Genomic DNA, 25947 nt, shown 5'->3' with positions numbered 1-25947 from the left:
CATCACCATGGGCCTGCACATCGCGGCCACAGGGTTCTGCCAGATGGGGAACGGTGTGTACCTCTGTCATCGTGACTTGGTTGAAGGCCACCAACTTTCAGCAGGAAGTTCAGACAAGGGTCTTGGATATGCCGTTCGACTGGGACAATCTCTTTGGGAAGGCTGTTGATGACTCGTTGCAGGCCATCAAGACCGACGTTGAGACTGCCCAGGCCCTAGGCACGCTTCAGCAACCCCGCCCTTCCTTCAGTTCCTCAGGAAGCAGATCCAGAAGATTGTCAAAGGGTTTTGGTGGCAGATCGTCTTCTTACTGTCAACCCTCCCATTCCATTTGAGGAATTGGATTTGAGAAATCTGTCCTAAATTTAGTTCATGACAAATCTTAAGTCTGAACATTCTTACTCCCTCCTCTAAAACCTAACACTGCTTTGGGAGTCTATCAAAAGATGAGGGCTACGTGGGAGGACACAATCCATTCAAAGAAGAACTTACCCCTGGTAACATTCTTTCGGCTCAATGTTCCTACCACGTATTCCTCATCACCCCTCCCAACCTACCCCACTGTAGAATTTCCAGGCATTACACTTTACGATCTTTCAAAGTCTGGTACTGTCTGCGACTCACTGGGACGGGTATTCCTGCGAGAGGAAGGCGTAAAAAACAGAACTGAAGCCAACGGGCGCTGTACATGTGTAAGGAACTCACGGTGACAATAGTAAAGACAGAAACAAGTGATCACAGTTTAAGGGTGTTTATTAAACTGTAAGTGCAAGATGGAAAACGCCTAACCTAAATCTAAGATGAGAGCAAGCGTTGACCATCAAATGAAAAATAAGGCAGTCCTTGTGGCCTCTTGTCAAAGTAAATAGCCTACACCAAAAATAAACGATTGCCAATTCCTTACAACTTATTACAGAAAGAGTGTGGGATAAGATATTCAGATAAAAGAAATGGTGTTGAAATAATAAGTCAGGATGTGATTGCCTTGAGGTCTCCCTTCCCCATGTTTTTTAGCACGGGACAAGGTGGGACTTGGAGCACAGCACCTGCTAAAGCCTTCCCTGCATGAGCTAACCATTCCGAATCAGCTATCGTGTTCTTCGATGGTTAAGTCTCTTTTCAATCAAAGTCTCTCGCCTTGATGCTCTCAACAAACAAACACAAACGTTCTGTGCAGTGAACACTTTGGGCGATGGCTTCACTTCCAGTTCCCCATCTTCTGGATGCAGACCCCTCAGAACTTGTATTCAACAAATTCACAAGACAGTTCCCTTGTCAGTGAACTTTGGGTGCTAGCTTTTCACCCCTGGATCTCCCTCGGCTGGGCTCAGAAACCAAATGACAAGGGGGACACTTCCCTTCCCATTGTTTCACAAATCATAATGTCTTTTTAAACCAGTTTTCAGACTTTGCCCCTCATTGTCAGTTTCACTTTGCCGGGTTCACTCTGGCCGACTTTTCCAATATACAGTTCACGTACTAATTTTCACCATGCAGGATTCACTTCCCTTAGCTTTCACAATCATCTGCCAGTCAAAGACTTTCAACGGTACAGAGGATTTTACAAGACTCCTGTATGACCGCTTTGACCTTTCTTCGCCTCTTCCCAATGCCTTCTGGTTACGGTAGTCTTTACCGTTGGGTAATCGGGCAGAGTTTCCTGAGTGAGCACCCACCTGGTGCCGGACTCCTCTGTCGTTGGTTTCCCCCCCCCTCCTTCGTTACTAGTATTGCTTGCTTTTCAAAGTTCAATTTAGCCTTTGGCTACTTTTCGTTCACCACAGTTCGGTTTCTTATCGACACTACCCTCGACTTACCGGCTGTGATGAACAGCTTGGTTTCTTCTTCTTTGGAGTCAAGGTTGGTACCGCAGAGATGAGCGTCTGTCTCTCCCGGCTTGGTAATCAGCGGAGGAGGGTCTTGTGTACCATTGACATCTGCTGCAACACACACTTGCTATTGTTCACCGATTTATCATTCCCTCTGCGGAGGTTCCACAGGCCTTGGTCGGAAAGGGCCAGGTCGACTCTCTCCTTATCACCCTCCCGTTCTGCACCTCTTGAACTGCTGTGCTGAGTTAGCTCTTACGTTGTGGGGTCTGCCTTGCTCGTATTGTGCTCTTGTGTTCCACCTTTTATCCCTGTGAGGAAGGGAAAGGGCCGTCAGGTTGTGTGTGATTCTGGTCTATTGCCTGTCTTTGCCTGACCCTGGTTTTGGGGTACGTCAGGTAAACGGCCCTGGTGTTAGTCACTTGTCTTTCATGTGGTGCGAAAGTGTTTGTGTGGAAAAAGGGGGCTGCAGTGTTTTGGAATATCCTGCGTGGTAGGATGGGGAAAAGATTTGAAAGAATGGGCATACCGCGTCTCGTCCTTCGGTCTCCCACTCCCTAAGGACCCCCCATCCAGGTGATCCTCCCTCACTGATACACTCCCAGGAAATTGATCCATTAGCGATGGCCATGTCCTGGCCACCTGGATGACAGCTCCCTGGGCACTAGCTAGGTAGACCCCTTCAGGTTTCTCACAAACTGCCATATATACAGACGATGACGTCGACTCCGGGATGGAAGCCCTCGAGGGACATTGAGTTGACTGCATCGACGCACATCGCCCTCTGCCAAAGAAAAATATTCTGAGCCTGGAAGATGTATCAAAAGATGAGAAATACGTGGGAGGAACATTCAGTCGAAAGAACGTTACTAGGGGTAAGTAACTTATTCTTTTATGATTTAGCTGCTTCACTAATAGCCCTATAGAAGTTCCTCCAACTCTTCCCGCCAGGATAATAAAGGTGTTGAATTGTTACTCATATCTCAAGTGATATATTGTATCCACACTGTGGCATGGCCCTGAAGCTAGAACCTGTCATTAGGTGATTCAACAGAGATGGTAGGAGTTGGACAAACGTATCCTTGACCCTGCTGGGCTGTATGGCCTTATAGCAGATGATTACATTTGCCTAATTTCCATGTCTTCAAGCTCCATGTGTGATATTCTGAAGACAAGGTTTTGCATGATAGAGGGGGAGTTCTGAGCCAAGCATTGTACAATTCAATATGGGGTGGGATTGGGTTTCATCAATGCTCATTATGTACTAATGGGCAGGCCAACTATAAGTAGCCTAAACCATGTATGTGAGCAAACAGAGATGACCCTGCTAAGACAGAAAGTATATGGGGGAGCATACCACTATCACCAGTGATGAACAGAAGGATTCCTATGCATAGAATGGAGTAGAAAAATTACACTAAGAAGCTTCTTTGTGAGGTTTGCAACAACTTGCAAGGTAAACCAAATTCAGATATTTTATGTCTTGGGAATCTTTCCTCACACCTCCAAGCCAATATCCTTTACCTCCTCCCTTTCTGCTAATGCCTATCTCACTACCTTTCCTCTAAAATCTCTAAAATTCACGACTCTCTCCTAGCCTTCCTCTTTCCCTCACCAACCTTCCTTCTGTTCACCACCTCTCTCCACCTCTTCTACGCTCGACTACTTCTCCCCAACCTCTCCTATTGAATTAGCACCCATCTTTCGCAATGCCAACCCATCTTGTGCTCCTGTTGACCTTTTTGCTCCCCAAATAGTTCTCTTACCTGCCTCCTTCAAATCTGCAACTGTCTTCCCCTATTGGAGAAATCCCCTCTGACCGAAATACCCCAGAAAACCATTTTCTTTCCTTGCCCATTATTCAAAAGACCTTTGACCGTATCTTGAGCATAATGGCATTGGCGATCCACTTCAGTCGGTCTTCTGTAAAAAACACTCCACCGAGACTTAACTCCAAGAGCATGTCTCCAACTAATGCTCACCACTCCAAACTCTCTTCTATACTCATCCCTTTTGAACTTTCTGCCGCTTTTGACACTGATGACCACTTCTCTCTCACCAGGACCTTGGGTTTCTCAAATCTGCTTGACTGGATTGCATTCTTCCTGCCTTGAAGGTTGATCCTTTAAAATCTCTTAGAACTCACAAACCTTTGACCACACCCTTCTCTGTCGGCATCCCCCAAGGATCAGTCCTTAGACCTCTGCTCTTCACTCTCTATGTCTTCGCCTTTGGAATAATTCTCATCCTTTGGCTTTCGCCATCCACTTTTTGCTAATGACACTCTCCGCTGCCTCATGCTGAATTTTTCAAAAATGGAAGTCATCTTTCTCTTAGCTTCCAATGCTATCCCTTCCCTCCCCTTTCCTACCTCCTTCCGACATGACCTTCTTGCGCTCTCACCCAAGGCACGCTATCTTGCAGTTCTTTTTCATAGCGACCTACGGATGCAGAAATTCATCACTACCGCTGCCTCTCCAGCTCTTATTAAGCTGGTCAACATTAGGGAAATTCATCCTTTTTTTACTAACCACTCTACAAAATTCCTAATCTCCGCTGTTTTGCAGAGCAACCTGGACCACTGCTCAGGCCTACTCCTTGTCCTTTCTCTCTGCTCTACATAAACTCTCTGCTACCTACTCCGATCCTCCCCCACGTCTTCCTACCGACGCCATGCCGGTTTGCTCTCCATGTACAACTGCTCTCTTTCAAGTTTCTAAGTTCCTTTTCCTGGTCTACAAAGTTATCAGTGGTCTTGCTCCTTAGTGGGTCTCTTCAAATTGTGACTTTACTTTCACGTAATTGCTAAAGAGGGAGCTGCCCCTCTGCTCTGCTCATCCTCCCTACCTGACCCCTCCACTGCCTCCAGTGGTGCTTAATATAATTTTGTATATTTAATTATTGCTCCTCTCTAGTTGGAAGCATGTGCCCCCTTAAGTTAATGTTACCTTTGTAAATCACCTGTTTTCTTATATACATTTTGTTTCTGTTTGATTGGTGTTGTCCCTGGTATATGTCCTAATATTTTACACCCCCATTAACTGGTACTCATCTTTATGCTTTCGTACAGCACCTGTCATGGGTATCAGGCAGGTAGTTGGGGCAAGCTGGGTGGAGGCTTGGCAGGCCTGGCATAGGCACACAAAGAACCCATAACAAATCCCTCCCTTTCATTCCTTCCTAGTGTTTGTAGTAACATCCTGGTTACCATTTCCTGTTGCCAAACAGGAAGTGCATGATAACCCATGAGCTCTCTAGTGTGAGCTATATAAGCCACATCCAAGATTCTTCCAGTGCTTCGTATTGCTTACTGTGAGCTGTATCAGCAAAGCACTTGCCGTGCTCTGGATCATCCTGTTTCTGCTTACCTGCTCCGGATCATCCTGTATCTGCTTACCTGCTCCAGATCATTCAGCTTCAGCTTACCTGGTTCTTACTCCACACCGCAGCTATCTCCAGTCAAGAGGGGACGTCTACACCAGGACCTGTAAGACCAAAGAAGAACAGCAATAACACGCACACACCAGTAACGCTGCGCATACTCACCGAATCTTCCCACAACACTGGAATCCAGGTTAGTTGCAAGAGCGCACAAACCCCTGTAAGAAAGAAGAGACATTATTCATTGCGCTCGCTCCAATAACGCAGACACTTATTTCACTGCTCTCTCTCTCTCTCTCTCTCTCTCTCTCTCTCTCTCTCTCTCTCTCTCTCTCTCTCTCTCTCTCTCTCTCTCTCTCTCTCTCTCTCTCTACGCGGTGCATAACTACCAAAAGCCTCGGTGCAAACTCGAATTGAAGGCGCTGCGCAAACCTACCAGCAGCTAGCTTCTACACGCAGCGCTACTCACCCACAAAAATACCGGCAAACAAAGACAATACGGACAATTCTGGACACTCAACATTCTCCACGCAACAATCGCTTGTGGGAAGGACTTTCTAGCAAGTGACGAAACTGGCGCCTTGAACTCTCGGCCTCGCTGTGAAGGCATAAAACAATGTTTGGCATCTGAACTCAGCCTACAGACATTGTCACCAATCACATGAGTGAATCGCGCCCCTGCAAATGCAGGATGGAGTGCACACCCTACTAAAGATCAAGGTAAGCCCATAGGGGGACATCACAGCACACAGTAAAGAGAAGGGAAGGGCCCAGGGGAATCGGGTGAATTCAGGTCTGAGTGTACACCTTGTATTTGACAGGTATTCCTCCGGGTGAAACACGGGAAATGAAGACTTGGGGTCAAGGGAGGCTCGTCCATCGCTTCTGCAGAGACACAGGCGAGTGTGATAGCACCCTTTATGGGAATGCTACTGCCATCTGTTAATGTGTTATTGGATGTCATTTCAGATCGAATGACATCCCTGTTCTTCAAAAAATAAATACAAATAAAAATAGTATTGATTGGTGCAGTTAAGTAATTCTCTGTCTAATCCATGAATTTGTTGATCTCCAAAAATAGTTGGCCTTGGAGTTTACTATTATGTGATGAATCCAATGGAGTCATCACTGACTTCCTGGCTATGACCTCCTCTCATGTCGTCCAGGGATGTCGGCCGCTGCCTGATCCTGACCCTTGGGGAGGCTATGTGAGGGAGGATCACGTAGGAGGAGACAATCTCTGGGGGTGAGGGGGGTGTCATGGCTTCATTGGATGAGACATGATATCCCCCTTTAGCCCTTGACGATAATCCTCCCATACCTAAAACCCTCATGGCCTACTGATATACGTCTAGACCTTTCCCTAGGGAAAATAGGGAAAACCTTTCCCCAAATTATATAGACCTAACTTCCAACTTCGGTCTACCTTATGTAAATTACAAGTTCCATTTATCGGTCATCCAGAACTTATTTACCATTTAGAACTATTGAAAATGAATATACAAACTTGTTAAACCAATCACCAGCAATGGACTTCTTTTCCCCACAATCACCCTAATACTGGTACGAGGAAGAGGAAAAGAGCAGTACAGAGTGGAAGAAGCCACAAGCCCAGTGAGCGCTGTAGTTGTTTCTGGCAAACACCTGTGCCTGGGAAATGTAAAGAACATAAGCAAAGGGTTAGAGGCTGCTGTTGGCAAGAGAACGTTTCACCTCTCTGCGAGGCTCGATGAACTGAGATGCTTAAGCAGGCGTGGTGGAACCTGCCAGCTAACCATCCAGAAAGCAGGGAGACGCTGCGAAAATGGGACATGCTGCAGAAATTCTGAGAGCCAGAGAAATACTCCTGGGCATTCATAGACCACAGGAAGCAGCACCTTGCTTTTTTCAGATCCAGAAGCGAACCGGGCGTGTTGAAGAGATGCCGCGAGAGATGGGAGAACGAAGAGAAAGCAGTCACGAGAGGAAAGCAGGTGGTATACCTTTACCAGTGAACCGTGAACGAGCCCGAAAACGCAAACAAGAGCCCGTGAGTAAACCCAATGATAACTGGGGCACCAGAAAGAGAGAAAGTAAAGAGACTAATTGTAAAAAGAAGACGTGAATTACAGTCAGACCCTTACCGGTATGTGAATGCATAAAGTACAAATATATGGGGGAACACGAAGCAAATAATACATCCAGATGGTATATTATCCAACCAAGTAGATGCACAACTGTGGAAGTGGATAGAAACCCCTTGTGAATACAAGAAGCACTGGAAGGAGAATATACCACACAAATACAAGTGTGTAAATACAAGAAGCTCTGGCAGGAGAGTATACCAGGCAATTACAAGTTTATGTATAGAAGAAGTCCTGAGAAGGAATATCCGAACTGTGTTGACCAGACAAAGTGCCAAAATCCTGGTAGAAAAGGAAACCAGGAGGTCTGAAAGAAATAGAAGTACAAAGCTAAACAGCTTTGTGTTTAACAGTGAGTTTTTTTCATAAAGCACCAACGGCTGAAGACATTTCCATTTCCATCTTAAAGTTTAATTTATAGTGTGAGGGTCAGAATATAACTTTTGGACACAAAGACAGTTTTGATTTTGGCATCCTGACACAGACAGATCCTTAGTTTTGGTTTAGGTAGGGAAATTCCTCTTAGAGCCGGGTCAGAGAGGCCTTTTCCCAACACTTGTATTTTCAATAAAAGTCTTTAACCAAAAACATGGCTAACTTGTGTCTGTGTTTCATTACTGAATCCTCACAATTATTTAACACATACCCAAAGCAGTATCACTTACATTTAAGAAATGGCAAACTTGATGAATGATCCTCTTGAGAAATGCAAATGAAAATGCAAGAAAGATTCAGGATAGGGAGAGTGGTTTACCCTTGTTGCCTTTGCATATGTTGGATCAATGCTACATATCATATGTTATGCCTCTGTTTGAAGATTGCCATGCTGGGAAGAAAGGACACTAGAAGCAGAGATGGTAGTGGGTAGGCCCACCGCTCCAGACCCTATGCTCATGTTGCTAGGGATCTGGGGAGTGTCAGATTTTCCCAGATACTGGAAAATCTGGACGTATACGATTTGGCCGTAGCACAATTGTTTGTGGCTGAATTGAACGTGGTCAATTCGGCCGCAAAGACAATTTTGCCATGGCCAAATCCGGCCAAACTTAAACCCCCCATGGCACCCAATACATTTTCCCGCCCACCCCCTACTTAACATTTTGGCGTCCATTTATCTTCTGACCCTGTAGCATCGGATCCGTCCCTCCTACACGGGTCAGATCAGACGCTGCAGGGTCTGCGTTTCTTTTTTCTTTTTTTTTTCCTACCCCCGCCTCCAAACCTCTGGAAGTGGGGGACACCCCTGCAACCCCCAAAGGCCATCCCTACCAAACATGGGGCTCGGAGGACACCCCCGCAACATCTGCTACCCATGTATGGTAGTGATTTCCCAATTCGATTGTTTCCAAACGATCGAATGGTATTGGCCGAATTCGGCCAGATTTACCATACCATCAATTGGAAACGATTAGTTTGGGTACTAACATTCCCAAGAGGGATGTGGTGACTTTGTGGGATAGGATTTATGTCTTTACTTAGCCTGCATTCACTTGACCAGACACTCACTTTGACACTACTCCATATCTTTACTTCTCTTGTCTTTCACTTTTCCTAGCCCTCACTTTTTCAATACGGGGTGGACACCCTGGGAACTTCTTCTTCATTTCTACCTCATATTCTCCCCACCACACCTTGACCCTGTCCGTTACCTTAAGATAATTTTAACTACATCCATTACTATCGTCAAAAAGGAGCAAACGCACGACAAAGTAAATGTCTTGTAATGTCAGTGCAGATGAAGTAAGTGCAGACTAAGTTTTATAGGTGAAGTAAAGGGGTATACCTGTGGGATAAAGTTAACAGTCCATTTAAGGGTCAAGTCGTTTTTCTTTAAGCTCACTTATTACTTGTTTATAGGTGTTTAAAAGCCCCCAGGAGGTGGTGACTGTACTTTTGATCCAGACGCTGGCTGCCATGGTTCCTTCGGTTGCTGTGTGTCTCAGCACAGAGATGGAGCGTGTAGGACCTGACAGCAAGTTGAGCGCACTTCTGGAGCTGCACGAAGCCACCACACATTTTGCCAAGGGGCTGGAAGCCGCCATCCTACCTCATTTAAGTAAGTATCTATGTAATGCCTTTATTGCTCTCTCTGGATAACCTAGCCGTTCACTGTCCTTTGCCAAGAGCATTGAAGAAATATCTTGATGTTCAAACCTGAGAAATAGCATACAATGTCGAGGTGCTGCTCCCCACTGACTTTATTCCTGAATCCAACCCCCCCCCCTTCCAACAAGCTCATGTTCATATGAGCTTTAACATGAATGCAAGGAATAATAGTCTTGCGTAAGGCTTTAACAATTTGCATTCACGCTACGGCTCGTTTTCAATGATTTATTTGGCAGAGAGGCAAGGCGGGAAGCAACTTGCGTTTCCGCCGCTCCCGTCCTCTGTCATACACATGCTCCAGCATCTGCGCCAGCAAAGATTTTTATGCCGGCGCAGATGCTGGAGATCCTCATGGGGTCTGCCTGCTTTATACAAAAGCATAAAGATGACGGCCCCCATAGGGATCTATTGTACACACTACCTGCCATGCTCGCATGGCAGGGTGCATGTATAATTAGAATGAAACCCATGTCAGGGAGGGTTTCATTAAATTTGTGATCACTGCTTGCTATGTCAGCATGGCAAGCAATGCTCACAAGCAAAAGTAAATGCTGTTTGGCATGCCAGCATGCCAGTCAGCGTTTACTCACTTTACACTGCAGAGTGTTAATGTGAAAGGCAGAAAGCAGCATACATGCTTGTATGCCACCTTTTGCCCTTTACTTTTTAACCCTGCAGTGCTAATGATGAACATTTGGCGGTGGGCAGCTGCTTACGTTACAGTGTAAACGAGATGGCTCTCGCCGCTCAATTGTGAATTTTAGGAACATGAGCCCCTAAATGTCTACATGGTTAATTCCAACAAGGCTAGGCCCCGCCTGTTATGACTATACCGCTAATTTCGACAGGTTACAGTTTTAAATGCCAAAACCAAAGACTGCTTTTGATGCAGGTGAGATTTATAGGCTGATACATTTACTTTGCTACATCTCTTATCCGAGACAAGTTTAGCAACACCAGTGGACATGGACGCAAACACTTAATCAATGTTTTTTATCTCATTGCTCATGCAATGTCCCTGCTTCACTTGTGCTTCTGTGTTTGTTGCTTCAGATTCTTTAAACACATGTCTACACATGCTGAAGCTGACTGTTATCTGTCACTACTGACTAGTGTCTTTCTTCATCCTGAATCTCAGTGACTCACTTATGATCACTTCCAACTTGATCTCAGGCAGGGACTTGTTCTCATTAGCTGCTAGGTATTACTGCTTCTCCAAATGTGCTTGCTTCCATTGACCAGTGGCACACTACTGACTCCTCTCTACGTATCAGTGTTGGCTCAGAGTGTATTTGCTATATCCGATAGGGCCTCAACAACTTTCATATGGTAGCAATACAATCAGTGCTCCTGCAACACCAATAGGGGTTGTTGGGGCCAGGAACATAAAGAAATTGGAAATCTGGTGCCTTAAAACTGAAAATCAACCAACATGTAATAATTGCCAGGTGACCTGGTGGGGCGTGCAGGGATGGTGTGGTACATAGACTTGAGGCAGATATGCAGTACAACATTTAATCTCGACATGGAGGGGAGATGAAAAGAGGAATTGCATTAAATGCAACACTAGGAGGGAGGGGGAATATAGCCAGTGGGAGCTATGTTAACCGAGACATTGGATACATCTTCAAGGTGGAGGAGGTGAAGCTCAATTGCTGATTTGAATGAGTGGATATTAGTGGTATTTTTAATTTCAGTAGGAAGACTGCTCCAGTGAAGGGGTGCATGTAAATAGAAGGAATGCAAGTAAGAGGGTGCCCAGCGCAAGTGAGGAACAGAAAAATTGTGGAGGATGACAGACATCAAGGTTCAAGAGGAAGAGTGTTGGAGGCAGAACGATGGATGACTTTGGATGTGGAAGAGTTAAGCATAAGAAATTGAAACTTGCAAGCGCGTGGTAACAATATAAGACAGCTTGCATTCACGGATTATTGCCAACCTCAACACACACATTCAGACGAGCTGCATCAGCCACGGCTGCCCAGCAAACTGGACTGAACCATATAGCGACTCACCCCAGGGCATTGAAGCACCCTCTTCACCCCTGTCTCAAGCAACAGCCCCTCCTAGCGACCAGGAACACAGCGGTTACTGGCCATCTCCTACTCACAGGCTCCACCGCTCATCGCAGGAGAATTACAGAAGCCCCCTTCACCTATCCTGAGCTCTGACCCCGGCAGCAAATCTAGAACCTTGTCACCATACTCGGGTGGGGGGGGCTTCAGGGTCTCCCGGGCCCTAACCACAAGACCTCCTGATCACGTGTCTAAGACAACAGACCCCAGTAGCTAGCCGCTGCGCCCCGCATACGACCAACCTGATAGTCTCCAACTCTATCGGGGCTCCACCCACGTCAACGGTATCTTGACGCCACATTTGAATTACCTCTCTGCCCCCTTTCTCCAATCACTAACAATCTAGCATGGGCAAGTCAGACAAATCCCAGAGGAAGCTGAATTTCGAACCAGGAACCATAGTCAAGACCCCCAAGTTGCATGCCCAATCAAGTTCCCCCATATCCGCGATGGAGCAAGAAGAAGAGTCAACTCAAGCCCCGGCCCTCGACATTCGAGAAATTCTACTTGACCTCTAGGCAATCTCAACTCCAAACTGGATGCCCTATCGTTAAAGGTCGACTTACTACAACACAAGCTTGATAAACACGGGGACAGACTGGACTTGGTGGAACAGAGAGTCTTGGACTTGGACGATAGCAATGCAACGTTGTTGACTAAAGTGGCAGCACTTGAAGTCCAAATGAAAGCGGTGGCTGCTAAAAACGAAGACCGCGAATGGGAGGGCTTGCCGCAACAATATAAGGGTTGGTGGGCGTAAGAGAGTGACATATACCCCAAAAGATGGAGGACTTTGTTGAAAATATGTGTAAAGAACTGTTTGGAGCATTCACACTATCTCAGCTGTTTGTTGTCGAAAGCGCCCACCGACTGCCAACCAGTCGACTGATCCCAGGCGCTGTCCGTCGCCTCATCATCGCGAGGTTGCTTAACTTCAAGGATAGAGATACGATTCTGAGACTTGCCAGATAAAAGGGCGAACTACAATTCGATGGCGACAATATCCAAATCTCCACCGATTTTTCACCTGCTGTCCAGGCCTCGCACGATCCTTCACCGTAGTAAAACGTCACCTACAGTACTCAATGTTATTCCCTGCAAAACTGAGGATCCAACAAGCTGGGAAGACACCCTTTTTCAACTAGCCAGAGGAAGCAAACACCTTCCTGGATGAACTTGGCTGCTGTCCCCTGGGCAACAACCTGAAGCCACCCAGAAGAGACCGGGACAGATGGAACCTGCCGTAGGGATGCCTAGCCGGGGGAACTCTCCACGTGACACTCTGATCCCTGCGGCACTGGGCCAAACGCAGCACCGCCAACCATAATACACCACACAACCACGCTTCCCAACCCAGGCTAGATTCCTACCACATATCATCCCACACTCAGGCACAACCAAATAGCTTTCTAAAGGGAGCTACTGAACTTGGATGGGCACTGGCGCCCCAAGCTCAGCACTGTTTACTAGTTATTATTTGAGGGCGCGTGGGGGTTTTGACAGGCTGGCTGGGGTTTGCCCATGAAGAGGGAGGGGGGTTGAGACCCCGGTTGCTGTCCACACTAGGTAGGAAGCACCAGGCAGTATGTGGAAGTTTGTTAAGGACTGCGCCATGAGTGGAACCGCCCACCACCGAACGACCCTGTGGTCAATACTTCAATCAACAAGCACACCTACGAAACGCCAAGGTACTAGCCAGAAGGCTATATATGTTATCGAGGCCCTTGACCCAACATCTCAGGCTATATAATGTTACAATACAATATGTTAGAATAACAACTATCCCTTTTCCTAATTAAGTTAGCAACTTGGAACATCAGGGGCGGTAATAATCTGATCAAAACTCAGAAGATGTCCCAATATCTCAAGAGACACAAATTCGACATTGCCTTCATACAAGAGACACACCTCCTCCCAACCTCACAGAGTCGTTGGGCACAGATACTACTCCTCTTACTCATACGCCAGGAGGGGTGGCTATACTAATTAATAATAGAACAAGGTTCAGGTTACTGTCTACAGACAGTGACAATGAGGGTAGATCACTACTCGTCTGGGGAATACTGGGGAATACTAGAAGGCAACAAAACCGTTCTGGTGAACTCTTATGGCCCAAACATAGACTGGGCGAACACCTATGATTGGGTAATGACTCATCTGGTTGGAACAGACTCTGCCATGATTATATGGGGGGGAGATCTAAACACTGTTCTAGACCTCGAAAAGGACAGATCACACACAAACGCCTGCACTCCCTCCAAGTCAAGCCACCAGATTCACGAGATTTGCAAAGCCTATGACCCGTTAGATGTATGGAGACACATACACGACTATACTTTCCACTCTTGGGTCCACAACAAGAGCTTGCGGCTCGACTACCTAATGGTGTCTAAGAACAGAGGTTTCCAATGGGGGTCCTGCCAGATTCTCCCGAGAACTCTCCGACCACTCCCCTGTCGCCCTCGAATGCATACCCATAGACAGTAAACAAGGTAGACCCCACTGGAGGTTCAAATCTGGAGCGCTTCAGGACCAAGTGTTCAACCAGGAACTCCGGTCGAAATTTCATCCTTTTTAGACATCAATCAGGACTCCGTGGCATTGAGTGGGACCCTCTGGGAAACACTAAAGTGCTATGTGAGAGGGATATGTCTAGCCAAGCAGAACAGGATACTGAAACTGATCAGACGAGAGCTCGCTACAAGCAAGACACTCCTTAAAGAGCTAGAGCGCACGTACACTGCTCAGAGCGATCCCCACTCCCTGGCCCGCCTCAGAGAAGAATTTGATAAGTTCCGATCCATCGCTGACCAAGAAGGCTGATTTCTAGCACAAGGTCACCTCATCCGTCAATACGGGGAAGGCCAAAAACCAGGGGCCCTCCTGGCAAGACTACTGGCGGCAGATAGAAAACCCCCACAGGTAGAATGTGTCCAAAACCCCCAGGGTGCCCAAGTCCACACAGAAGGCGAAGTAGGTGAGACCTTTTGCGCCTTTTACCAAGATCTGTACAACTCGAAATACTTGAGTACCTCAAACTCTCCAGCAGTATCTGGAAGACACAATACTCTACTGAGTTGAGGACGTCGTGAGAGAACCCCTGAACAAACCAATCACACGCAAAGAAATCCTTCAAGCAGTAAAAGAACTTCCAAGTACGAAAGCCACTGGCCCCGACAGGCTAACCGGGGAGTTCTATAAAGCATTCGCCCCGACCCTAGCACCAATCCTACTGCAAGTATTTGAGGAGGCACTGGAAAAAGGTTGCTTGCCTCCCACACTACGCAAAGCAAATGCGATCCTCCTCCACAAACCAGGGAAACCCCCCAAAGAATGCGCCTGGTACAGACCGATATCACCTATCAACGTCGATAATAAAATGTTAGCAAAGATCCTCACCTCTAGACTCCTCGCCCTGATGCCAGCTTTGGTACTCGCCGAACAGGCAGGCTTCGTCCCGGGTCGCAACACGTCATTTGGAATTAGACGAATATTCGGTGTTATCGAGGCCCTTGACCCAACATCTCGGGTCATAGCAGTACTCTTAGATGCGGAAAAGGCCTTCAACTCTGTCGAGTGGCCTTACCTCTTCGTGGTGCTAGAGAAAATGGGCCTGGGCGAACATTTCCTGAACCTGCTCTCCCTTCTCTGAAACCTCCCCTATCCTATATAGTACTCGAAAGGGAAAGGTCCACGAGCATAGAACTACGGAGAGGGACAAGGCAGGGATATCCCCTGTCAGCTCTACTGTTTCCGTTGGTAATGGAACCTCTTGCCGCCGACCTTCCGGGCCAGGCAGATCAGAAGAGGCCCTGCCCTAGGGCCCCATAAATTAATACTGTCCCTATACGCTGATGATGTGGCCCTATTCATCAGCGATCCCAGAGAGAACCTAAACACCGTCATACGAAAAGTTGTCAAATTCGGACCCGTTTTTGGTCTGAAAATCAACCACACAAAAGCAGTCATCTTCCCACTAACCCCGCCAACTAAAGAATACAAAGACGACTACGGGTTCAGGTGGGAACACACCAGAGTTAAATACCTGGGGATCCTGATGTCCAGAAATCACACCAACCTTTTCCGGGATAATTTCGGGAGAGTGGTTTAAACGCTACGCAACAAAATTTTCAGGTGGAAGCACCTTCCACTCACACTATGGGGCCGCGTTTCCATAGTAAAAATGTGTCATCCTACCCAAGCTCCTATACCTGTTTGTAAATATCCCTTTACTACTTAGACAGAAATTTCTCCAACAAATACGGAACCTGGTTCTCGAGCTAATCTGGGAAAACCCGCGAGAGTGGCCCATTCAACACTCACACAACCTATTGCAAAAGGCGGCCTTGCACTACCAGACCTGGAGCGATACTACTGGGTTGCCCAGGCCCAATATGTAGGGCACTGGTACGCCTCACATTTCATCAGACCCCATGTCCAAATTGAACGGGTCCTGGTGACCCCCCAATCTACTATATGCAGCCGTTATAGGCGAAATCCAGGTATCACCAACAACCCTGAACATTGTACACTCCACCTATGCAATATGGAAGAAGATAGCGCAGAGGTGCAATGTCAGATTCTCTCCCCTGCTCCCAGCAAGATTCATTCCGGACATCCCACTCACCGCTGAAAAGGTATACCTCCAGTGGGCTGATAAACTCCAGATCGATACACTAAGTGACCTATTCATAGACGGGACCTTTCTTACACCCCAACAAACACGAGAACGGGGAGCGGACTCGGCCCTCAATACCTTTTATATATCTTCGTCTGCGTCACACACTCCAATCACTGTTCCCCATATTCCCGGCACAACCGCCTTCATGGCAACTTCTACACAGGGTGATTCAGTCCCAAGGGGAGGGCAGGCTAGTATCCACCATATATAAAAACCTCCTAACAGACACCACCACCCAGCCGAACACCCCCAAAGCAAGATGGGGAAAAATCACTAGAAGATACAATCCCAGATGAAGAATGGACGTACATCCTACGCCAGACCCAAAGGGTCTCCCTAAACTCGCGCCATAAGCAGATACACTTCAATTTCTTACATCAGGTGTACCACACCCCAGCCAGACTTCACAGCCAACGATCAACTATACCCGCAACCTGCGAACGATGTGGAGCACCCACAGCAGACTTCATACACTTAGCATGGGACTGCCCGCCGATCAGAAACTTCTGGAGGGAAGATCTAAACCAAACCTCGACAATCGTAGGTGAACAACTTAGTCAGAGCCCAAAGGTTGCAATGCTGGGGTACACGAAAAACATACCAACCTCGAGGAGGAAATTGGCCGGCCTATTGCTGGTACTTGCACGGCAGAGAGTTGCCATGACTTGGGGAAAAGGTCGGCCCCCCCACCTTACAACAATGGCTGCAAGACATAGCATGCTGTCAGGACACCGAGACGTGCTAGATCAAGACTCTGCCCCTTCACGCAATGCCTCCGGACGTATGGGGCCCCTACGTCAACTATTTAATGTCTATACCATACTGACTCCGACCACAAGGTCTGCATCATCACTGACTGGACGCAAGCCCACTCTTCTACTTGGCGACTTTTTCAAGTAAAATTGACTGCACTAACGTTTAATGGATTTACATCCATATATATTACACCATCGGGGGCGGTCCGGAGGGCGGGGTTCATGGGGCGCAATGTTGGTATATAGTTTGTTTTTAAATACCTACAATAAAGTTTTTAAAAAAGGCATAAGAAATTGAAGAGCCATCCAGTGATGAATGGCAGGGAAGTATTTCAAAAGCATCAGAGAGGTCTGTGCAGAAGGAGAAGAAAATGTGGTTATTATCTGCTAAGAGGTAGTAGAAGAGCCTGAAGGAGGAGATTTACAAAGGGAGGAAGTGTAAAGCGTGAAGAGCATATGGCCTAGTGATACAGACAGATAGAGGAGGAGGATTAGAAGTGCCCAAGTTCCTGGCATCCCAACTGCAACATGCTACCAGGTGCAACGCCGGAGTGGGGGGGTTGGACCGGAAGTTAATGGAGGCACTACACAGGGATGTAGCTACTGTGGAGGGAACCAGGAGACACGGAAGAGTCCTGCCAGAGTAGGGTGGTTCGGAAAGCATGGGGAAGGGCGCGCACCAAGCTACGTTTAGGGGAAGAATACAGCCCAGACATGCCTCTACAGGTGGATGCTAGGGTCGCAGGGATCATGAGGGACATAGGAGACGCCGTATGCGCTCATGATGGGTGCTGGGTGATCTGTTGAGGGGGGCGTTAAATTCAATGTATGGGGAAGAAGTATCAGACGCCAAAGGGTCAATTTTTTATTATGCTAGGGTAGCTGACGTAATCAAGTTGGGTACAATGCTAGAGGAACCCCCAACTACCCTGATTATACACGCCATCCTCACCATTGGGAATGATGGGCATGCCATATCTAGATTATATACTGCGCTACAAGACAACAGACCTCAGTCGCACCTTAAGGTCAAGGATAAGTGGGAATGAGAAGTGGAAACAACATTCGAGGAGTTAGAGTGGGGGGAAAATGTGCATGAGAGTTAGTAAAGTGTCCAGGAATGCTAGTTTTAGGTTGATTCTGTTTAATTTCCTGCATAAAGTTTATTTGACTACCCAGAAATTGCATATGATGCACCCAGACTACCCACACCACTGCCCCAGATGTAAGCAGAACTCTGCAGACTTCTGGCACATGGTGTGGATGTGCCCAATAATACAAACCTACTGGCGAGCGGTGATGATGAGAGTTAATGCTTTGCTTGGGCGGGGGGCAGTTGGACGGTTGCCCCAGGTTTATTGGGGGTTGTGCTTAGGGGAAATCAGAGGAAGAGGATCGCAGCCTCTTTGTTATTACTAGCGAAATGCAGGCTGGCCATAGCATGGAAATGGCCGAAAGGCCCCCGTGCTGGCGCAATGGCTGACCGATGTGCAGCGATGGGTGGCCGCAGAATGAGGACAAGGGACTTGCATGGAACTTTCTCCTAAATCACTTGCATACCTCTCTGGAGGACCTCCCACATTGAGATGTAGGAAGCTGCTCATGAAGGGCCACAAGGAGATAATGAGAGTGGATCGGAGGTCTCTGGCATTGAGCAGACTTAAGGCGGACATGGGTGAGGATATTATCTCAGGGACTTTTTGTGGGGGCTAGTACTGTGCTGGACTGGGAGGCAGGGGAGGGAAATGTTAAGTACCCATGTTCAATGAAATGGAGAAGAAACAGTATTACTACTTCTCTCCAGGAATACAGGGATGAGCAGTGGTCTCCAAGCTCCTACTCAGCCCCACTTTACTACTAATCCAGAAGTAATCTGAATTGTAAAGGTGAAACGGGCTCAACAAAGAATGGTACACTGTGTTTGTCTCTTCAAGGTAGCATGGGCTGAGGGCAGGCTGTACTCTTCAAGAGAGGTGTGAGCCAGCAAGGAAAAAGCAGTGGAACAAGCAGGCGATGTGAAGTCACAACTACAAATATGATTGTCGCGATTTGAAAACCTATGTCAAAATCAGCTCCAAGGGGTCCTTTACATCGACTCAAAGGGTTCTGAGGCTCTCTAGTCACAATGGTTCAAAGATTCAGGGTGAGTCGGAGGCAGATTCCTTTTATCCTGGAATGATGTGAGGCCCTATCCAAGGTATCTGAGAAAAGAGTAAGTCCTTCTTCTGCCCTTCACTCCTTGGAAGATTGCCAGGAACACTTGCAGGTTTGCCGCCTCTGCAGACATATTCCTGGGTATCATTGTCCCATCTTCAGGTAGGCTTTCTAAATAGCAGGTCACTTCAAACGTTTCCCTGAAGCAGTTAGGGAGAGGTCTGTACCCTCTTTGGAGATCCTGATCTTCAATCCAATGGCTCGTGACTTTGGAAATATTCTTTAGAAAGGAGGCTTTATGATGTTCCTTCAAGATGAGCCTAAATATAATTATATAAGGGGATGAGACACCACTTTTAGTAGAATCAATTAGCCACAACTGATTGGTCCATTCCAAAGCCTTCTGTAATGGGCCAGTCCTTACTACTGCAACAAGGGTTTCACCTCTTGCCTTCTGATGTCAGATCCCAGAGGGCCTTTTCTGCAGAAGGTCAGGAGGAGAAGGGGGAGTGGGCACAGGAAGGAAGTGTTGCCTAGGCATTGGGAAGATGGCAGGGCACTTCTAAGTTCTGCCTCCCAAGCATAATGATGTGTTGGAGGCAAATGGTAGGGTTTTCCCTTTGAGGGTCTGCACTTGTTGACTAAGGGGTTTCTTTCGGTGTGCTTATGTTTCCCAATTGCATATCTTTCCCTGAATCCCTGAAAGACATTGCAGAATCTGCTCTGGGTTTTGGATCTCTAAACCTGATACATCGTGGGAGAAATAGTCCTGGATGCCCCTGTTTCTTTGGGGCCTGGTATTTTCTAATAGGTAGCTGCCTCAGAGGGTCTAGTAGTAGCCCAGGGTTGATGCCGTCTGTCCTCCTCTGACAGATTGGCGACTTGATGCTGTATTGCACCGCGATTTTGTCACACACAGCAAAACTCCCCGAACCGCACCCCAGCATGCCAGAACATGTGACCCAAGAGGAATTTGAGACAGAGCTTATGTAATAGGATTTGTACTGTGCACTGCTGCCATTTGCATGGTCTCTAGGTGATCAGTGGATCTGGAAGCGAGTGTGTTGGTTTGGTTGGTTGTAGGGAGAGAGAAAGGCAATATTGTAGTGCTTTTTATGTGGAGGATGCAGATCAGAAGTAGCCTCTGCTCTGCGTGCTTGTAAACTTTCTAGGTGTGAAGTGTAGAAGGCAGTGAAGGCTTTATGTCCAGAGGGCGTAATGGGGGGCTCATGCATGTACTGTGGGTATGTGTTGGCCAACTAATCGAAATGTCATTTTTAGTTGGAGGTGTAAGTGTGTGATGTTTAAAGTATGGGAGAGGGAATGTTTTTGAAAACAATGTGTAAGTGGCTGGTTTGCGTGTGTGTGGTGGGGGAGTAAGGTGGAGAGAAATCAGGGGTTAGTAAAAATGTGGGAGTGTTACTTTGGTTTACGTAGAGCTTTCAAATGATTGGTCTTGCTGTTTGTTGCATTAAGGTGAGAGATGCTTGGCTTTAATGGTTGAAGCTTAAAGATGCCAAATGTTGAGGTTTAGATACTATGGGAGATGGGGACGCCACTCTCAGTGCCTTGATGTGATGTCTTCCCGTCGTTTAAGTTTCCGGAATGCCATGCAATATATTTAGGCCAAAAATTGGGGGCTAAGTATGCTGTTCTATTAGGCTGTGACTCTGCATGAATGTCAACCTATGGAGAAGGTCATTCTCGCAGCTTGATGGATGTAGGTTAAACTTTCGTTTTGATAAGCATTGAAGAAACTGGTTTGGTCCTTCAGAGTGAAGATTTCCTTTGATAGCCTAATCAGAGGTTTGGCCACCATATTGGAAAATTCAGAGCCTCCATGTCTTTCTCTGCAAAATTGTCTGGTTTCTAAAAGAATAGCGTTTCTTGGTCTTCGTGCTATGGTTGGTAGAGTGAGATTTTGCTTTGAAGGAATTCTGCTCCTTGACATTCAAGTTCTCTGTGGGTGATTGAGAGGCTCTTAAACTGGATCCTTTTTTTGATTGATAGCCAGTGGAGTGCTCTGATAGCTGATGTTATGTGTTACCTCCTGTTGAGTCGGGGTAGGCGTCCGGCTGCTGTGTGTTTGCTCCTTTGAAGTTTCTTTGTGAGGTAGTCTGGCATAACTAGGTAAATGCTGTTTGCGTAGTTGATTCTTGAAAGCATTGGGGAGATGAGGGCCAGCGCTGTGTGTGTGAAGCAGAGGTAGGGCATAATCTGCTGCCTAGAGCGGAGATGCTAGAAGCACTTTTTGACTGTTGTATTTGGTTGGGGTTCCAGTGTGAATCAGTTATCCATCAATATGGCTAGGTTCTTCATATCTTTAAATGGTTTAGGATAGTGAACCATTTCGAAAGGCCATCGTAGGTGTGTTTCAGTTGTGGGCGGTCTGAGGTGAGATTATTATTATTATTGTTGTTTTTTCTGAGTTGAGTTTTAGATAGTTGGCCGTCATCCATTCATTTCTTTGCATGAGGAAGCTGCTGGGCTTGGTGCTGGATTTCCAGTTTCCATCTGTCATTTTGTATATGATTTGCGAGTCATCCACATAATTGTAACAGGTGAGCCCATAGGATTTTATGATCTTCATCAAAGGGTTCATATAGATGTTAAATTGGAGCAGCAGGAGGCTTGATCCCTGGGCGACACCACAGGAAATGGGCTGTGGGCTTGAACTGAAAGAGGGAGGGGGCCAGGTGATTTCTCTTCTGTCCATTAAGGACAATCTCATCCGTTATATGGAGTTTGGTTTCTTCAAGCCTTTTAATTATTGTGCTGTGGTTAACGAAGGCTGCAGTGATATCAAGATATAAGAGTGCTGAGTTGATATTGTCCTCTGTTGTGATTTTGAGGTCTTTCCAAATGAAAACTAGTGCTGATTCTGTGCCTCTCATAGGTCTGAATCCAACTTTTGAGCAATCTAGTAAGATATTAGACTCTACATGCTACATGATTTGGCTGTATACAAAGCTCTCTGTGTGTAGTAGGGTATGTTATGTTTGAGATAGGATGAAAGTTCGAAGGGTCTTCTGGATCTCCAACTGTGTTTTTTAGAAGTAGTTTGACGTAGGTTGTCTTGAAAACCTTTGGTACAATTCCTGTTTCAAGAAAGAAGTTAATTTATTTGCAAAAGTAGAAAGCTGGCGTTTCCTTGTTAAGGATCGGTTTGCAGATGTTCAGGGGGCATGGGTCAGTCAGAGATCTGGCTTTGTTTCTAGATTTCACCACTTAATTGAAATCTGGGTGAGGTAATGTGTTTTATATCATAGTCTTTTCTATGTCTCCTATGTCCTGGTTTATGATGCCACAAGTATAAACTCAAATTGGGGGGCGTGGCTAACTAGCCATGGAATAGGACATGCTTCCTGGTGCTGCTCCTGAAGATCCGACGGTGATCCTGAAATTAGGCCTTAGTAAACAAATCATAGTTGCCGACTACAGGACGCGCTGAGCAGCACTGGCAGAGATTGCTTTGGATATTCTCCCAGTGTGACATTGTTGCAGTGCTTTGGAGCGTATGCAGGCGAGGAGACTGCTGTACGCGGACAGAGCCGCCCTGCTGTGGATGCTGGGCACCGGGAGTCTGCGCGGCCTCTGGCTGCCTGCGAGCACTCGGCCGGAGCCTCGGATCGTGTGGTCGGCTGGAGGGACGCTGGCCGCTTGTGATCCTCTCAAGGCTGTAGCGGGGGCCTAGAACGTCGGCGGAACAGCCGCGGGGCCGCAGGAAAGCTAATGAAAGTGCCAGGGGACATGGATGGCATGTTGGCTGGATGAGCCATATAGGATGTGCGTGACATCATGGCTACTAATGATACCCCCTGATTAAAGCGGAGCACAAACAGCATTGTTGGACGGGTGGCCTGCCCATAAGGCTATCCGGGATCAGTGCTCCACAAAGGGAAGGTACAGGCTGGCATTTGATGTGTGCAGAGGGCCTGCTCCTTCATCAAAGGGGCCCACGGACAGATCCAACACTGTGGGCTGCAAGCAGCCGAGGCCTACGTGAGGAGGCTGGCCTCGTGCTGTTGCGCTGCCGGCTGTCATAGATGCTCGAGGGTGACGAGACCCTTGGGGCCGGAACGGGTAACAAGTGGATCCATCCTGGACAGATGATGGATGTCGGCACACTATTGGAAAAAGGCGGCTGGTAACGGATCATATGTGTTGTTTTGATGCGCTGTTGGCCCGAGCTGCGCTGGTGGTGGATGCGTGGAGTGCCTGGTGGCACAGTGACATATGTAATCGGGGTGCTGATCACCACAGCCAAGACGGTACGTGGGAGGACACAACCCACTTGAAGAATATAACAGCTTCCGCCAATGTTGGTGGCTACCCGTTGTGGACAAGGAGCTTGGATCTGAGCTGACTAGGTGGTGTTATCAGATCTCACAGATACGCGCTGTATAGCGCGGTGAAACCGGGATTGCATAAGGAGCTTGGCCTGCACGATGTCCGTGAAAGGACCCAAGGCCAGGAGTTAACCCACATTGGAGGTCTTCACTAAGGCTCAGCGGACCCCCACCGCTCCGGCGCAAGGCGCAATGGCGGCCACATTGGACAGTACCCCCAAGGAGAAAACGCCTCGGTACTGGCAGCCATAACAGAGCTGAGAACCTCATGGGCTACAACAATGGCGGACCTACGGACGGCCCTGGAGAACAAGATCGATGCGGTTGGAATTGAGGTCACCTTGCTGCGACAGGATGTCAGAGCACTGGCGGACAGAACAAGCAATCTGGAGAGTGCCGTGCAGACCAACACTGACACCAGCACGAATAATAAGGAGGAGATCCATATACTAAAGCAGCAGGTGGCTAATCTCAAAAACCGAGCGGAGGAGGCGGAAGGAAGGGCGAGACGGAACAACATCTGTGTGGTCGGCCTGCCGGAAGGAGAGGAGGGCCAGGACCCCACGGACTACGTGGAGAACATGATCCTGCAGGAGATAGGAGCAGACAAGCTCTCGCAAGGATTTACGGTCGAACGTGCACATCGGGCCCTGATGAGGAAACCGCAGCCTGGCACCCCTCTCAGGGCGATCATTGCGAAGCTCCTAAACGACAAGGACAGAGAAAAGATCCTGGAGTACTTCCGCAAAGGTGGAGCGATAGAAAGGACGTCCTCCAACATCACGGCGTACCCGGACTACACCATGTTGGTACAGAGGCAACGTTACAGCTACGTGGCGGTCAGGAGGCGACTGCGGGCAGCAGGGATCAAGTACATGCTCTTGTACCCAGCGAAGCTCAAGGTTCTACATAAAAGCAGATCGTTCTTTTTTGACACCCCGGAGGATGCGGCAGCATGGCTGAATCTGCAAGGGTGCCCGGAGCACAATGGGGGACAAGCCCACGAGGAGCGAGACAAGTGAGACGGAGGTGTGGTGAATGCAGAAGGGATAAGGTGGAGGGAGCCGCAGTTGCTGATCAAGAGATTGTTGAATAACAATATGGTAACCTTTTTTTTGGACTTCCTGACCCTGTTGAACTAGAATATAGTATACTAAGCGCACAAGGTAGGCGTAATGTGCTGGCAGTCATCTGGAGCTGCGAAATGGAAGTAACCTACCCCCAAGAACTAGTAGTAAGACAGCCACTAGGGCTTTTTTGTACCCTGCTGAGCCGCGAGTACGGGTTAGTGCAGGAAAGGGCTAGATGCGGGGGTGCCTGAGATCCAGGGATGGATCTGGGCTACAGTTGGGGAGGGGTTTGTTGGGTTGGGGGGGTGGGGATTCAGGGGGGAGGGAGGGGATTTGGAGGGGGTTTGGGGGGTTTGTTGTGTTGTTAGTTTAGGGGAGTTTAAGTTGGGAAGCAAGCCCATACAGTCGAGTTATGCAGTTAGATCTGGACCACATGGGAGAAAGGAGGAGAGGGACCCCACCCTGCCATGGGGGACCTTAAAGTAATCACCTGGAATGTCAGGGGGCTCAACAGTTATTTGAAGCGGAACAAAGTTATGCTATATCTACGTAGACAGAAGATAGATATAGCTTTATTGCAGGAAACGCACCTGACGCGAGACAAGATGGAGATGACTGGGAAGAAATGGAAGGGTACGGTAGTGGGATCGTCGTATTCGGCGTACGCCAGGGGAGTGATTGTTTGGGTGGCGCCACACGTCCCATTCCAGCTGGGACAGATGGGAGGATGGTCATACTGAAGGGCCTGTTGGAAAACAAAGAGATGAGCATTGTTAACACGTATGCCCCGAACCAAAATACAGCGGCATATTTTAGGACATTGAGTAACGACCTCAGCCTGTGTGTGGGAAGTGCATTAATCTGGGGGGGGGGGGATTTTAACTGTGTACTGAACCCCAGGGTAGATAGATAGATCGGATGGGAAAATGGATAGACCAACCCCAGCTGCTAAAGCCCTTCAACTATTGCTAAATGACTTTGGGTTTGTATATGCATGGAGGGAGCGGCACCCCCTGGACAGGCAATACTCGCACTATTCTGCCCCGCAACAGTTCAATACGAGGTTAGACTATGTCTTTGTCACGACAGAGACACTGACAGAGATCACGTATGCGGAATATAAAGTGAGGGTCCTCTCTGATCACGCGCCCCTGATCCTTGGATGGCAATATCGTCCACCGAGGGTGAGAATACCGACATGGCGTCTTAGAGCGGAAGCGTTGAGAGACCCCCTCCTTAGGGAGGATATGAGAGAAGAAATCATTAACTATTTCGAGACAAATACTGGCAGTGTGGATTCGGCGGGCATGCTGTGGGAAGCCTTTAAGGTGATGTGCGTGGGGTGGCGATAGCGAAATCTAAGGGACTGCAGGGGGGGGATCCTGACTGATCTCCGGGTAGCGGAAGAGCAACTGGAAAGGGCG

General features: G+C 47.7%; 1 protein-coding gene across 2 annotated transcripts in view; it reads left to right on the top strand.

The window, feature by feature from the left end:
- Nucleotides 1–25947, top strand: part of COG7 (component of oligomeric golgi complex 7) — a 1349184-nt gene that overhangs the window by 880426 nt on the left and 442811 nt on the right. For both annotated transcript variants that reach the window (XM_069647398.1, XM_069647397.1), the window contains exon 8: nt 9191–9389. In XM_069647398.1, coding sequence (XP_069503499.1) covers nt 9191–9389 — 199 coding nt within the window. The remainder of the gene's footprint in view (nt 1–9190; nt 9390–25947) is intronic.

Source organism: Ambystoma mexicanum, chromosome 2q (assembly GCF_040938575.1).
Source record: "Ambystoma mexicanum isolate Mex_15411 chromosome 2q, UKY_AmexF1_1, whole genome shotgun sequence".
NCBI lineage: Eukaryota > Metazoa > Chordata > Amphibia > Caudata > Ambystomatidae > Ambystoma > Ambystoma mexicanum.
The sequence above is the reverse complement of the archived record's forward strand: the minus strand, read 5'-3'. Positions and strand labels throughout refer to the sequence as shown.